This window comes from Penicillium nucicola (assembly GCF_028828085.1).
Source record: "Penicillium nucicola strain IBT 29836 chromosome Unknown utg000002l, whole genome shotgun sequence".
Classification (NCBI taxonomy): domain Eukaryota; kingdom Fungi; phylum Ascomycota; class Eurotiomycetes; order Eurotiales; family Aspergillaceae; genus Penicillium; species Penicillium nucicola.
In genome coordinates, this window is record NW_026643126.1 from 3,812,460 (window position 1) to 3,827,389 (window position 14,930).

The 14,930-nt window shown below is 48.8% G+C and overlaps 6 protein-coding genes across 6 annotated transcripts; 3 read left to right on the plus strand and 3 right to left on the minus strand.

Moving 5' to 3' along the window:
• Window positions 1-1,249: 1,249 nt before the first annotated feature.
• On the plus strand, window positions 1,250-2,311 carry N7511_003201 (uncharacterized protein; the record flags this gene model as incomplete). Its single annotated transcript, XM_057125626.1, has 3 exons — window positions 1,250-1,573; window positions 1,628-1,928; window positions 1,983-2,311. The coding sequence occupies 3 exons, from the start codon at window positions 1,250-1,252 to the stop codon at window positions 2,309-2,311; spliced, it is 954 nt and encodes a 317-aa protein (XP_056987785.1).
• An 879-nt stretch (window positions 2,312-3,190) lies between these two features.
• N7511_003202 (putative GABA permease (Uga4)) lies at window positions 3,191-5,135 on the plus strand (the record flags this gene model as incomplete). The annotated part of the gene is made up of 6 exons (XM_057125627.1): window positions 3,191-3,272; window positions 3,345-3,490; window positions 3,554-3,601; window positions 3,660-3,807; window positions 3,869-4,873; window positions 4,924-5,135. 6 exons carry the CDS (start codon window positions 3,191-3,193, stop codon window positions 5,133-5,135), a joined length of 1,641 nt encoding a protein of 546 aa, XP_056987786.1.
• Window positions 5,136-5,570: 435 nt separating this feature from the next.
• On the minus strand, window positions 5,571-6,146 carry N7511_003203 (putative GPI anchored protein; the record flags this gene model as incomplete). Its single annotated transcript, XM_057125628.1, has 1 exon — window positions 5,571-6,146. The coding sequence occupies one exon, from the start codon at window positions 6,144-6,146 to the stop codon at window positions 5,571-5,573; it is 576 nt and encodes a 191-aa protein (XP_056987787.1).
• Window positions 6,147-7,378: 1,232 nt separating this feature from the next.
• On the minus strand, window positions 7,379-10,173 carry N7511_003204 (glycoside hydrolase family 55 protein; the record flags this gene model as incomplete). Its single annotated transcript, XM_057125629.1, has 3 exons — window positions 7,379-9,007; window positions 9,056-9,707; window positions 9,758-10,173. 3 exons carry the CDS (start codon window positions 10,171-10,173, stop codon window positions 7,379-7,381), a joined length of 2,697 nt encoding a protein of 898 aa, XP_056987788.1.
• Window positions 10,174-11,596: 1,423 nt separating this feature from the next.
• Window positions 11,597-12,686, plus strand: N7511_003205 (arylamine N-acetyltransferase family protein; the record flags this gene model as incomplete). The annotated part of the gene is made up of 2 exons (XM_057125630.1): window positions 11,597-12,051; window positions 12,134-12,686. 2 exons carry the CDS (start codon window positions 11,597-11,599, stop codon window positions 12,684-12,686), a joined length of 1,008 nt encoding a protein of 335 aa, XP_056987789.1.
• Window positions 12,687-12,815: 129 nt separating this feature from the next.
• Window positions 12,816-13,325, minus strand: N7511_003206 (uncharacterized protein; the record flags this gene model as incomplete). The annotated part of the gene is made up of 2 exons (XM_057125631.1): window positions 12,816-13,059; window positions 13,129-13,325. 2 exons carry the CDS (start codon window positions 13,323-13,325, stop codon window positions 12,816-12,818), a joined length of 441 nt encoding a protein of 146 aa, XP_056987790.1.
• Between the last annotated feature and the right edge of the window lie 1,605 nt (window positions 13,326-14,930).

Here is a 14,930-nt window from a genome sequence, read left to right on the forward strand (position 1 = left end):
AGGGTAATACAGTTCGGATGAGGGTTGTGGATCTTGTCAAAGCGCCGATCAGGATCCCAATGCATTTGAGTTGCAGATAGCCCCAGGCGCAATCGCCAATCTTAAAATTGCACAAGAACCTAGCGGAACAGAGCATATTTAGTCTCTTTGATGCACAATTGTCACACTAAAAGCCCAGCGTCCCCCACCCGTCCAATTCCGGCGTGTCAGGCCACAGACGAAAATTAGCCGGCGTCCCTCGGCCACCCCGAATTCCTCCAATAACACCCGTGTGATTACTAGTCATGGGTCGAGTTGGCCAGAGCGACCTTGGCACCTGGAAAATAGTGGCATAGTACAGTACATAAATTATCAAGTGACTAGAGGACCCCTCAGAGCCTAGTGGTTCATTTGAACAGGATCGCGCTCAGTGTGGGGAGTCTGAAGTAACCATTTTGGAAATCCCTATCACTACTCGAAAGTCATTATCAGCAGTCGAGGGTCCATATGGAACATAAGACTACGAGATTCAATTGAGCGTTTAGCAGACCCTATCATCTTCAAGAGCTCACACGAGTCATTCAATCACCCGTACAGCGAACCTTGGATCAATGCCGTATCAATCAAGCTACTAGAACTCTCTTGACGGTGAGCTCCGAGTAGCCAAACCCTAAATGAGCTCTATGAGCCGTTGATTAAATCGCTAAGTTTTATACCGACTAACGGGCCCACCCAAAGACAGTGCTCTAAATAAGGTGGAGACAATCAATGTCGATCATGAGTGGAAGGATAGATTGAAGAGTCGCGTGGTTCGTCCACGGTCTAGACTACCACATTTGCCGTTTTCGGAACACCGGCCGGTCCCGCCTCATCAGGGTAGCTTGTTTACTCCGGACACCCTCGAAATAGCGCTGCCGCACATGCTGACCTCACCATTCAAGATCGATAAATCCATGGACCATCCAATATCCCCAGCCCAGTCACCATGTAGGCCCTGGTCAAAACCACGATTCGGTTGCCATTAAGCGAGCTCCAGGGCTGTGTTCCCCGTTCCCTTCTGATCGATGATACCTGGACTGGCTTGGCATGGGCTTGTGTAGGTCGTAGTGACGTCTGCGATATGCAATTGGGGGAGAGTATAAGGGCCTCGCAATAGTAGAACGGGCGCTTGGACAGGAATGTTCTCATTCTGACGAGACTTGCTGCCGATTCTTCTCATCTCACCCATTCAATTTGCTCCTCTTGTCTCTCAATTGCATCTTCGTTCACGATGATGTTCAAGAAGCGTTCATCTGCCGATGTCTCGACGCTCGGGGGGCCGCCGGGTCCCGGTGGACGTGGTCAATTGCCTATGCTTCAGATGCCGGACAAGATGAGGTACAACTTGCTGTGTGTGATGGGCGAGTTCGTGGGAACGTTCATGTTCCTGTTCTTCTCGTTTGCTGGCACTCAGGTATCCAATACACCTATGCCGGCACCGGGATCGCCGCCTAATACTTCAAACCTCTTATACTCGTCACTTGCCTTTGGTTTCTCGTTGACTGTCAATGTCTGGGCATTCTTCCGTGTGACTGGTGGTCTCTTCAATCCGGCGGTAAGAAGACATGCATGCAAGGAGAGTGGTATAGCAGTTGCTGACAATCAATAGGTTACCCTGGCTCTTGTCATTACTGGTGGCATGCCCCCGTTACGTGGTCTATTCGTTTTCCCCGCTCAATTGGTCGGTGGAATCGCAGCGGCAGGTGTAGTTAGCTGTCTCTTCCCAGGACCACTGAACTGTTCAACTCGCCTGGGTGGCGGAGCGTCTATCTCGCAGGGTCTCTTCATTGAGATGTTCCTCACTGCGCAGTTAGTCATTGTCATTATCATGCTGGCAGTTGTGAAGCACAAGTCCACCTACTTAGCTCCTGTAGGAATTGGTCTGGCATTCTTCGTGGCGGAACTGATCGGTGAGTACTGTCATTTTCTCTAAACATAAAACACCTACCTAATATCAATCCCAGGCGATTACTATACCGGAGGATCCTTGAATCCCGCGCGCTCCCTTGGACCGGATGTTATCAACCGTTCATTCCCCGGATATCACTGGATCTACTGGGTTGGCCCTCTTCTCGGTTCTCTTCTCGCTTCCGGGTTCTATGGACTCCTCTGTCTCGTGCGCTGGCAGAACATCAACCCGGGTCAGGACCATAACGAGTGGGAAGCCCAGGCAAGAAAGCAGTCAATGGTTCCATCCGAGACTACCATGACCGATCAAGTTCACTCTGATGAGGCTCGAGCTCCACACCAGCGTGAGGCGAGTCGAGAGCTTCTTCCTGAGCACCAGGTGTAATGGGTACGGTTGGCCATAGGTTATCGTCTTACAGCTAGGTCTCGGGCCTACAGGTGTTGATTGTTGATCAAGAGTGTCAATTTTTAGGACAGCTAATTTCACTGCTATGTATATAGTGAAGCGGAGCATCCATATGTGTGGTAATCATTTGGCGCATGACGAGCAGTATTTTCAGTGCTGTTAGCATTTTGCCTGTGTGAGAGGTATTGGAGGAAGTAATTGTCAAGTTCTGTTGATGCCCAACGAGATCGAAATACGAATTTCATTGTTAAAGAAAATGAAGGCCAATTAAGCTCATAGTAGAGAAAAACATAGCGTACAAGCGGTGAAGTTTTAGCTCGGCGATACGAACTAAGAAATGCAAACTCTGAACTTCGGGTGACTCCATATGTAGATCCAGTGGCGCTGATTGTCCTTTCGATGCGAATTTGCTGCACAATGCATATCACCACGCGTGCATAGTGTGCCCTGAGATATGACAGCACGCTCTCGATAAATCGTCTCCAAAGGGAAAGCGCAAATCAGCAGTCCCCTGTCCAAGCCTCTTGCATGCCAAAGAGACGCGATGTGGACCTCAATTCTCCAGGCCATAAGAACCAATAATTTCTCAGCTGATTGGCCGATCCGATTGCACAAGACCCTCCCGCTCCTCTTTCCTGCAGGCAAACTGCATCAATTATTGGCGGAGTCAGACGGAGAAGAATATATCAAGACTCAATTCGAGCTTTGGCGCTAGAGGGGAGATTTCCAAGATCCACATTTGCGGCCCTTGTTCGTGACTCGACTGCAGCTTGCCCCTTCTTCCCTATCACATTTAAACCATTTAATCCCATCATGTCGGTCTGTGATCAACCAGATACAACCTGAATCACTTCTGCAATGGGCCCCAAGCCATCCGACCCTGAGTCGGTCGCGTCGACCGACGCGTCGAAAACGACACCCGCCGACGTGCAGTTGCTATGTAAGAACCACGAAGCGTGCTATTTCTGCGAGGAATACTGGGTCCGATGTTAGATACTGATGCTGGGTCAAGCCCGGATGGGCTACAAGCAGGAACTACGCCGACAATATTCTACGGCCCAGGTTTTTGCGGTAGCGTTTAGTATCATGGGCTTGGTGCCTTCGATCGCGTCGACGCTCTCCTTCTCTCTACCTGCAGGTCCAGTTGGCATGGTTTGGGTATGGGTTCAGTTGCAGGTTTCTCAATTTCTCGGTACGGTCAATTGACTAGAGTTAACGCAGGGATGGTTCACGGCGAGTTCATTCATTTTTTTGGTTGGTCTGGCAATGGTATGTGCTAGCATGTCGATCTGGATCTCCGTGGAACTATGGAGCTAATATCCACCAGGCCGATCTTGCCTCTGCGATGCCTACCGCTGGTGGTCTGTATTTTTGGACTCATTATTTTGCTAGCCCAAAATGGAAGAATCCGCTCAGCTTCCTTATTGGGTACAGCAATACATTGGGCCTAATTGGAGGCATGTGCTCTGTGGATTGTGAGGATGATCATTACAAAAAACCGTCACTGTCGATCGCGTTGCTTACCCTTAGATGCAGATACACTGGCACTTATGATCCTCTCTTGTGTATCAATCGCACGAGAGGATGGATGGTCCGCCTCGCGCGGTGTCATCTACGCAGTCTACGTCGGACTAATTCTTTTACATGGAATCTGCGCCTCATTGGGTGGCCGTATCATGCCAAAGATCCAGACGTGCTGCATTTACATAAACGTCGCACTAGTAATTGCGACAGTGATAGCGCTTCCAGTTGGAAGGGTCACCCGTGACGGATCTCTCAACTCTGGTCAATTCATATACCGCCACATTGACAACAAGACAACCTGGCCGACCGGGTGGGGATTTATGCTGGCATGGTTAGCGCCAATCTGGTCAATTGCCTCATTCGATTCATGCGTGCACATGAGCGAGGAGGCTCTGCATGCTGCAAAAGCCGTGCCTCTCGGCATCATCTGCTCTGCTGGCTCTGCGTTTGTACTCGGATTCCTGGTTCTCTCGACTATTGCAGCAAGTATGAATCCAGATGTCAATGCGACACTCAACACAGCTTTTGGTCAGCCAATGGCTCAGATTTATTACGACTCGTTAGGCAGAAACGGCGCTGTGGTCTTCATGGTTATCCTGTGCTGCACACAGTTCCTCATTGGGTTGAGTCTGCTTGTTGCAGCGTCCCGTCAGGCATGGGCCTTTTCTCGTGACGGTGCGCTTCCTTTCTCTGGATTTTTCCGTCATATCAGTACGCGGAGCAAGTATCAGCCTGTTCGTGTCATTCTCGGAATAGTGCTCGCCTGTCTTGTGTTAGGCTTGCTATGCTTGATTAACTCGGCTGCCACCAATGCGCTCTTCTCGCTTTTTATCGCAAGTAATTATGTATCGTGGGGCACCCCGATTCTCTGTCGCCTCGTATGGGGACAAGATCGCTTCCGTCCCGGTGAGTTTTATACTGGCCGCTTTAGCAAGCCGATTGCTAGTGTGGCTGTTGTATACCTGCTATTTGGTGTTGTGCTATCTATGTTCCCAGTTGAGGGCCCCAATCCATCCGGTATGTTTGTTGCTTGAGATGCATGGCTCCATGGCTAATGACCTTCATAGCGTCCAACATGAATTATACCATTGTCATTAATGGCTTTGTCTGGGTTGGCTGCATGGCGTATTACTTCCTCTTTGCTCGACATTGGTATGCCGGGCCGCAAATGACTGTGGAGGAGAACGCGTCTGGTAGTTCAGCTAATATTGATACTTTGCTGATGCCTTCCAGCCTCGATGGCAATGGATCTGTAAATGGCAGTCGCAAGGAGAATTAAATCATACCTTCTTTCTTTAGCTGTGGCCTGCTATCACGACATTATTGTACACAAGCTGTTTCAATTATCGCAGATCTCCTTTGGTTCTTCATTTTTAGTAAACCTGAAATGTAAAATGATTGTATCTCATGAACGCCCGCACCCGGGGTTGACTTTTGACACAGAGCCTACGTATCTCAGCAAGAATATCAATTCACAAAATCTACAAATTTACTAGGGCCAACAAATTTTTAATGCGATATCGTTTGATTGCAATGTACTGAATGTACTTCGGGGAATATATGTACAAATTTACAACAAGAACGCCGGCATTAACCTGCTTTTCCCATATGCGGATCAGCAAGTATGTAGTAAACTGTCAAAGAAAGTCGTCAAGGATAAAGGGCAAGTCGCCCAATATAGCACCCGAAAATCCGATTATCGAATTCCATCTTTTTACAGGGCAACCATGAGGCCCAGAACACCAGCCATACCAGCGGCGGCAGCACCGATAGCAGTAGGGCGAGCGAAGGCACCGTTGTCGGAGGTGGATGAGGAGCCAGAGGCTGACTGACTGGCAGAGGAGCCAGTGGAGGAAGAGTCGCTAGAAGAGCCGGTAGAGGTAGTCTCGCCAGTGGTGGTGGTCATGGTGGTAGACTCGGTAGCAGTGGCTGAGCCCTCGGAGTTGGTCAGGGTGTGGCCGGTGACCCAGGTGGAAGCCCGGCTGCGAGCGTCGCTGGCTCGGCTCTGGGCATCGGATGCAATGGTGCTGGCCTCGTTCTCGGCAGCAGTGGCAGCAGCACCAGCAGCACCGGTCAGGGTTGAGACAGCAGCGGCACCACCGGTGTGAACAGCGTTGGCGATGGAGGTAGCCTCAGAAGCGGCGTCAGAGCCGATGGACTGGCCGTCGGCCTTGGCGGTTGAGTAAACACCCTCGGCGCCGGTGACGAGGTTGTTGATGTCGTCGCCAATGTCTGGGGTGGCCATGGCAGCAGTGGCCAGGAAGAGGGCGGAGATGACAGAGAACTTCATTGTGGATATGTAAAAATTGATATGTAAAGTGAAGAAGGAGGTTTGGAATCGAGGCTTGGATTGGAGATAGCCGAATAATTGAGTTCAAGATTCAATGGATGATAGGCAGACAATCTGGGGGAGACGCACCCTTTATAAAATCTCGATCAAGGAGCAGCTCCCGTACCAAGTTATTGATAGAAACAGCGGAGTTTAATTGCGACTAGTCGGCTAGGCAGCTAGATGAGGTAGTGGCAAGATGACCTCAGCCTTGTGAAAAGCAATTTTACTGTCGATCGTAGGGTCCGCTCAGGGATAGGGGACCAGTGCCGAGCTAGGAAGATGCATCGAAAACACCGCCATGCAATTTCGGGTAAGTCCCTCGTCATTTCAGGGCCCACTGAGTAATATGGGCGCAGTAATGGGGCCGTTTGGGGTTGTTTAGAGCTGTTTCATCGACCCGGGACAAGACCGGCTAGATCTGGCCTGCATAGTCTTGCATGAGCTTGGACAGCGCCTGCTTCCATGGACCGATGTACGATGCGGCACAGCCAACACAGTTTTAGAAATCTGCACCTTTGGTATTTGGCTGCCTTTCCCGTCTCCCAACAACGCACCGGAGCTCCCGGCAGTCCCACAGAATCCCCTGAGTGCTTGGTGTCCACCGGGGAAAGTCTCCGCCGATCAGCGATGGATGAACCGCGTGAGTGGTCAAATGAACTTGAGGCCTTCCGGTACAGTGGGTCGTCTATTTGCAGTAAGTGTTGAGTGAATCGGGCTTGGCGTCCGTCATGATCGAAACCAATAATTTGCTATTCAAGCGTCTTTGATACAATTGTGATTGCTCGTGTTTGAGAATGGCCAAGAAATAAGGTGACGCGTCCCTGTTTGGAACGTATATCCCAAGAGCAAGTACAGTACTCGAGCATAGACCAGTGTATCATGATTCGTCGTGGATTGACTGGCCGGTGGAGGCGAAGCTCGGAATGCGTCGGATTCAAGGGTGAGGCGCAGGGTCACGTGAATGTGGCGATGCTCGATATAAAAATAAACTGGGAACAGACATGCACGTCATGGAGTAGACTTTCTACAGTACTTGGTTATTTGAATTATTTGCTATGCACGGTAACTATGGTGCCTAGTTGCTCAGAGTTAGGGCTGCATTCATCTAATATCTCATTATTAATTAAGGTAGCTCAGTATACAACAGAAATGCATATGTCCAAATGATGCAAGAAACACCATGTCCACTATCAAGTCGTGAATTGGCCGTAAACCTGAATTATAGCTTCCCATCCACCCTTGTGATTGGACTCGCGCGGGTTCGTCTTGCCGTCGAGAACCATGACATCCGTCATGCGCGTACTGATTGAGTACCAGACCAGGTTGGTAGGGTGGTTGGTCACCCGCATCATGTTGGATTGGCAATTGCCGTTGCAAGGTTCATTATAGAGACCGTTCCAGTAACCATCAAAGAAGGCCCAGGCTGCCGAATTGTATAGTGCAACATTTGATCCTCCATCCACATTTGTTGCCAATGCAGTGCGGCATTTCTGATCCTCCGCTGCACACCATGAGAAGTCAGGATCACCGTATTTTGGTTCAGCGGCCCAAGGCGCTGGTGCAGACTCGTACTCGCCCTGCCCCTGCATGTAAGGGGTCTCTGTTTGCAAAAGGCCTGCGAAGACATTCTGGGCTTTGTGGAAGTTGTAGTTATACAACCAGTGATGCTCAGAACCAGTTCCAGTGAGCCATGTGCCTTTGGTCGCTTCCACCAGGATACCACGTCCAGTTGAGATGATGGTGAGTAGGGACTCGCTGTCAAGGTTGTGATCGGCGGTCCAGCCCCAGAAGTTCTCGATGTATGCAGATGACGATTCGGTCAGGTGCATCACCATGAATGCAGCCATGCAGTCCTTGGGATCCTGGGACGTACAGGCACCAGAGATACTAGTGTCAGCTGTACCACCAATAGTAGCCATGGTGTTCCATAGAGCGACATCACCTGGTTCGTTTCCTGCGGCGTTGATCTCAATAATCTTGGCACCGGGGAGGATTTCGCCAACAGAGAATCGCATGTCCTGAATCTCAATAACACCAACGTCGCCTGCGTTTCCGAGCTTGACAACAGCCCTCGGGTTGCTAACATCTTTGAAGTTGTTACCGTATCCAGAGATGACAGCCCAGGCTTCTCCAACAATACGGGTTCCAATTGGAACGAACAACGTATCTGAGACGCGGTAGACACCGAAGGGGATGTAGGTCACTTTGCAAGACTCGGCATTTTGAGCCAAGATAGCATTGAGTGCCTTGGTGTCATCAGTTTTGCCGTCTCCCTTCACTGTGTAGCCTTCGACGGTTTTCACATTGACAATATCGGCAGTAGTGTAGTCCTGGTAGGTAGGCTGCGCCTTGGTAAAGAACTTGTCACCAACCAAAAGCTGAGGGGAGCGCTCAGTATGCCACTCGACACCAGTCTCATATTTTGTTGGAACGACTGATCCCCAGACCCACGTTTCAACATGAGAAGTGGCAGCCAAAGCCACCTTTCCTGAGGCATCGACCGCAATGGGGTTTTTGCCATTGTGTTCAAGGTTTTGGATGAGAAATTGACTGTTTTTGTTACCAGAATCACCAGATGAGTCGTAAAATCGAATGACAGGGCCGTTGTTCGAGGATGACGAGTCGAGAAGCACCAAGCTGCCCAAGCCATTGCCAGTCATATCAATTCCAGTACCACAACTATCGAATCGAGCGCGTTGGAGAAGCACTGTCCAGCCACCTATGGCGTGGAATCCAGTTTTACACGCCTGGAAATAAATGTTCTTGAAGTTCACCTGCTGATTGGAGTTTCGGATTCCAACAGCTCCGCCAATCACGTCCTATTGGTTATTAGCTTGAGTCTCTGCACAAGATGAAGTCTCACTTACAACATCAGTTACAGCGATTGTGGAACCTGCTTTCAAATCGATACCAGTGTGACCAGTTGACTGCTGCGGCATACGAATCTTGACATTTGTCAACCCAGATCCCTGCGCAACTCCCCACTGGAGAGCTGTGAATCCACGACTTGGGTCCAGGGCAGTGGTGTCCAAGATAACATTCTTGATGAGCATTGCAAAGCTGGTCTCTGGTGCGCCGGCCTTCTCGTCATATCCCATCACGAGATGGTCGCCATTGAAGCCCGGAGCCGCTTTGAGAATTGGCGGGTTCAGCGGGTTTCCAACGATGATGGTTCCAACCGTCATTCTCAACGTGCTGCCAAGCGTATACACGCCTCCAGGGAGGTAAACTTCGGCGGGATAGCGAGTGACACCATGACCTTTGCGACTGCCGCCCAAGCCGTCATCATCGATTGCCTTTTGCAATTTTGAAGTTTGGTCTCCGGAGCCATCATTGTTTACTGAATAGTCCATAACATTGCGGTAAACCGGGTAGCGCTCCGTCGAATTAACGTACGGGGCAAAGCCTGCTCCTTGTTGATTGTGGTCTTGGTCGTCAAGCCAGTAAGGTCCTGGGGCTTTAGCTGCAGGAGCAGCGCAATTCTTTGTTGCAGGGGCGAAAGCTGGTTTAGTTGAGGACCTGAAACAAAGTAAGCTATGGATCAATCCCCTGGTAATTTGAATACCCACGTAGCTGGTTCGGCAATTATATTCATAGTTTGCGAGGGTGTTGCTTGCAGAGAGCTTGACTCTACTGTTGGCACACTAGTTGTTGAAGAAGGACTAGTTGCTGTGGCAGTTTCCGCGGCCTTCGTCGGTCGCCCGCTGGATGTTGCCGATGAAACGCTGCTCTCTTCTGCTGGGTTGGGCAATGGCGCGGGTGTAGAATTTGGAACCCAACTGATTGAGGTTGTTGTACTTGGTGGTTCACCAGTCAATCCTGCCAAGGCAGATGCTAGAGCCCAGTCGAAAAATGGAAATGGTCCATTTGGCGAATCCGCGATACGCGACGACTCAGACTCGCGAACTAAGGGAAGAGGCACAACGGCACTGGAAGCAGTTGTTACAACAGCTGCAATTGCAGCATAAGATGACAGACCCCGCATAATCAACTCTTGTCCCCGGTCTCGGTTCCGAAGAATATGCAAAAGCAGTGACAATACGACGGACAGAACGGATGAGAATTAGAAATACCTTTCAAACAAATGTCAGACTACGCAACTGTCACTATGCATGACATGCTGGTATGAAAGGACTAGAATAACTTGCACCTGGAATGTTTGTACGGTTGTCGTGGCATACTGACTGGCCGGGTGTAGGAGCCACAAGGTTGATCGGCGCCCCTTGCGAGTCCCAGGGTTTGAAACTATTGTGGAAATAAACAAAAGGAGTGGCTTCTGTTAGTGCGGCGTCTCGACCTGGCTATTTGTTCCCATCTGATAGCAATGTGAGTTTGGGGGTTCTGCAAGTCAAGTGTTTGGTCATAGATGTCTTTGTTATGGGTTTTCCAAATTCGGATCGCTGCCGCTCTGGACGGAGTCTATCAACAACCCTCAACTTCCACATCATAACTCACATCATTAGATATTTCTTTATTGCAATACTCCAGTGGACCGCTTTATCTGATTTTAAAGGTTCTGATTTCTTAAGTAATCACTTTCAATCGTATGTAGGACGTAGGACAAAATGTGTTGAACCGCACATTCGGAGAGTTGGACAATATATATAGTGGTCATTCACATGTTCAAAATTTTTTTTATACCAAATTTTGTAATCAGTGTATTAAAAGGGAAACAGACTACAAATTTTGAATGGAAAGTTGCTAATTGCCACTCACAACTAGCTTGGCAGATTGTGATATTGCAGTCAAGGTTGATTGTCATACTTTACAGTACACATTTACCCCGGTGTTTGGCACAGTGTATGACACCTTGGCTTTCTTCTCGTAGACACACATGGTAGCGGCTAATCATCGGCCTAGGAAGCCCCCCTGTCACCCCTTGCATAGCCTAGCCGAGTGGTGTTATTGTCTTCGTAGCGTTCCGCGTCTGCCTTGCATACCAATGGTAGCGAAGCAACGCAGAGTATGCACCCATGTTTAGATGCCCATAACTGGAAATGTCACCGAGACCATATCAAAAACTGACATCTATACTTGCTCACTTAAGGGGCGATGTCACTAGTTGAGACAGGTGTCAAGCCAAGCCGTTTATGTTCAAGGGCGATGTCATTCAGAGGTCTGACACTGACCCTCAGTAGGGAAAGATAATTCTTCACGTTGGGTATTTAGATGTGCTATATGCTCCAAAAAAGATCTCTAGATATATTGTGAAGTTCATGATCGAGTGACAGGTTTATTGCAATTCGATATAAGAAGTGGGGGAGGGGCGCGCAGTCGGGTTAGTAAGCGAATTTGGATCAGTCGAGAAATCCTGGTGTCCTCACTGCAGGCCGCAATTGTGCCCCTGATTTAATTCCATTCATTAGCAAAATTATTGAGAATCTGATCAGGCATCCTTTTTGCTTAAAATGAGCTCTACAATGGACAGGCCACTGTGTCCGACGTATTCACCGGAGCAGCTCAGCCGGTATTTTGATAAACTCAATCTTCCTTCCAAGCTGCGCCGCGAAGTATGGGATATCGCGTTGCTGGCATCTAAAAAGGGTACAAGTACCTATAAGACCCTCGTCTTGTCGCAGCTGCAAGCATTACAACGCTATCATTTGGCGGCTCTGCCCTTCGAGAACCTGGATTTACATTACTCATTCCACCGAAGTATCTCTATTGCTCCTACGACTGTGTTCGAGAAAATTGTTGGCTCGACTTCTCGTCGGGGCGGATACAGCCTGGAGAACAACACTCTTTTTGGAGCGGTATTGCAAAGCCTTGGATGCAATATCATCTCAGTCGGAGGCCGAGTGAACGAAGCTACACAGCCAACGTCTGGATCGAAACAGCGGAAAGCTTCTAAATATAATGGATGGTATGAATCTCTTTTTTATCCACGTATTGTAGAATGCGCAAAGCGTTTGAAACCTTGCTTTTTACTGACCATCATACAAAAGGAGCCACATGGTCAATATTGTTATCATCGAAGGTCAGAAGTACCTGGTAGACGTAGGCTTCGGCTCGAACGGGCCTCACAAGCCTATTCCTCTAATCCAAAATTATGAGTTTCAAAACACCGGCAACTTGCATGGACGTCTCATCTATGGATCGGTCACCCAGCAAGGGCGAACAGTGCAACACCCGCTTTGGCAATATGAGATTCGCGCAGGGGATAGCTCATGGGTACCTGCATACTGTTTCACCGAGATGGAGTTCTTTCCGGAAGACTTTACGGTCATGAACTACTTCATGAGCACGAACCGTGCTAGCTGGTTCACCTTTCATGTCGTGTGCACCCGAATCTTGCTAGACAACGGGGGCGAGAAAGTTGTGGGTGATCTGACTCTATTTGATAATAGAATAGAGAGAACCCTGGGAGCGTCATCTGAAGTCCTGGAAACTTTCGTCTCGGAGGAAGAACGCGTTGCAGCTCTCAAGAAATACTTCAACATTTCTCTTTCTCGGGCGGACCAAGAGAGTATTCGAAATACTAACTCCGAGATTTATTAGAGGAGGAATTCTTCAATTTCCTCAAGCCATGTATTCACTCGCAAGATATAGATATCAATCGAACACCACCAAGAAGGTTGCTCAATTTAATGACAGAACCTGCTAATATCCCGCTTCCTACTGCATGCGCTAAACATTCATAGTGAGCACATCGGTATAACTGCAACGAATCAGAATCTTGTCCTCGGGGTTATCAACGCAAGTCCACTCAGTCCCGGACTTGAGCAAGGCTTGGCCCTTCTCCGCGATTGACCCATCAACCCGCTCAAGCTCCAACGTAAAACTATGGAAGTCAACAGCACCATCGGGGAATCGAATGTAGTATTGGCTATTGTTGCATCGGGCGCTTTGCTTCGGAGAGGATCCGTAGCTCCTGTAGTCACACACATACCAATTAGTCCTGGTGTATTTCAAGTGGTCATGCTCTTCAGATTAATCTTACCAGATTAAGTTGCAGTCAGTAGGGGTGTCCTCTGGGTAATTGGGATCGATGACCACAAAATGCATGGTAGCAGATGAATAGGTAGTTGCCGAGGCCGTGAAATCGCTAATCGAGATAGAATTACCGCGCTTGGAGTTGGCTGGAGCAACAAACACCGAGCTGGCAGCAAGAAGAATAGATGCGACGGTAAGTCTCATGATGGTAATTGCGGTCTGGCGGTGTTATATCGAAAATGTAATGGAAAGTAAGCTATGTTAGATGATGACTCCCCGGACTGGGAACATGTGAGCTTTTATGAGATTGGTAAACGAGAATTGCTGTTCTTCTTAGGCATCCAACATCTCAAACATCTCAACCAAAGTGACACAAACTCAGACAAATATAGGTCCTATGATAAACAATTGGTAGTCAGTGATCGTGGCTAAGAACGCATATGGAACATTGCGGTGAGTTCGACTTTTTCCTGTCAACTCTCAGCGCTAGATCTTTTCTGTAAGGCAAGCCATGTGTATAAGGATTGGATGGAAGCGACAGATTCTATTTCCAGACCTAGGTATTGCAGATGTTTCCTATAAGGCCTCCCAGTCACCAGGCTTTCTGTGCTGACAGTTTTAACTCCGAATGTAGATCATTGCTTTATATGGAGAACCCTTGCTGGAAAAGCAAATTCAGATCTTGAACGCGTCCCCGAAATAGCACTCGGTGATGTCCATTCCCGTACTTATGATTTATCTCGTGTTATAACTCACCACTGTGGAAGGCGATTGGGAGGTGTGCTTTGTAGTAAGTTCATGTAGATGATATTTGAACCTGCGGGGTACTCGGCACTGTTCAATAAGTCCTCGCGTGAGAGGGAAGATCTTTTACCGTGTTAGCCGAGACAGAAACTTGACTGCGCGAAAGATCTAATCTCTGAGTGGCATGACAGGTCACGATCATTGGGCCCGCAGGTCCGATGGATTTGAATTGTTGATACACAGTCCTGTGGACGACAGCCCAACATTTGCCGCATGAATCGCCGTCTGCCGCCTAAAAATTCTCCCAATGCAGGCACCTCGGAGCAACGCGTTGCCGGAAGAAACCAGGTGTGCGAGAAGCTCAAGAGTGTTGATCTCTGCCTACTCCAGGGAGGTGGTTCCTTGGCGTCCGTCTTGGCCTCATCTTAACCGAAGTCGTTGTTGCCACAATGATAAGATTGAATTTTGGTGGCATTCAATTCAATGTCAGATTCTAAAATTCACGACAAGGGTTTGATCTATATGACATTGAGATTACCCTGAGCCCTTGGAGCGGGAACGGGGCTGTTAGTAACGCGAAGCATAATCAACACCTCGACCCTTGGAAATGGTTTCAAGTGATTGTCCGCCAAGAAGGCTAAGGATTGTTTCATTAGCGATATCGGATTTATTCGCGCAATTCCTGAAGATGCAGCTTAGTGCCGAAACTCGAAGGCCTCGAACACCGGGTATTTTCGGTCGTCTCTCTCTAGCATGCTGTATTTCTAGTATGCCGTTCATTGTGAAATTGCCGACCTCAGTGGCCTACACTTGCCACTTCTGGATTTGACACTTGAAGCGAAATATTGAGCGGGTTATGAGAAGAGTGTCGGATGTTGCCGTCTCGTTTGAGCAGCTTACGGATGTCTTGTGGGGCCAAACTTTCATAGCAAACTGGAGCCCCTTGAATCATTGCTGATTGGATCAGGATGTCCGCTAGATATTATCAGATCATCTGATAGGAGGTAGTTCAATCTCGCTTTGGTATGCGGAAAGACCCTGAAAATTTCCTACATAATCTCCTCA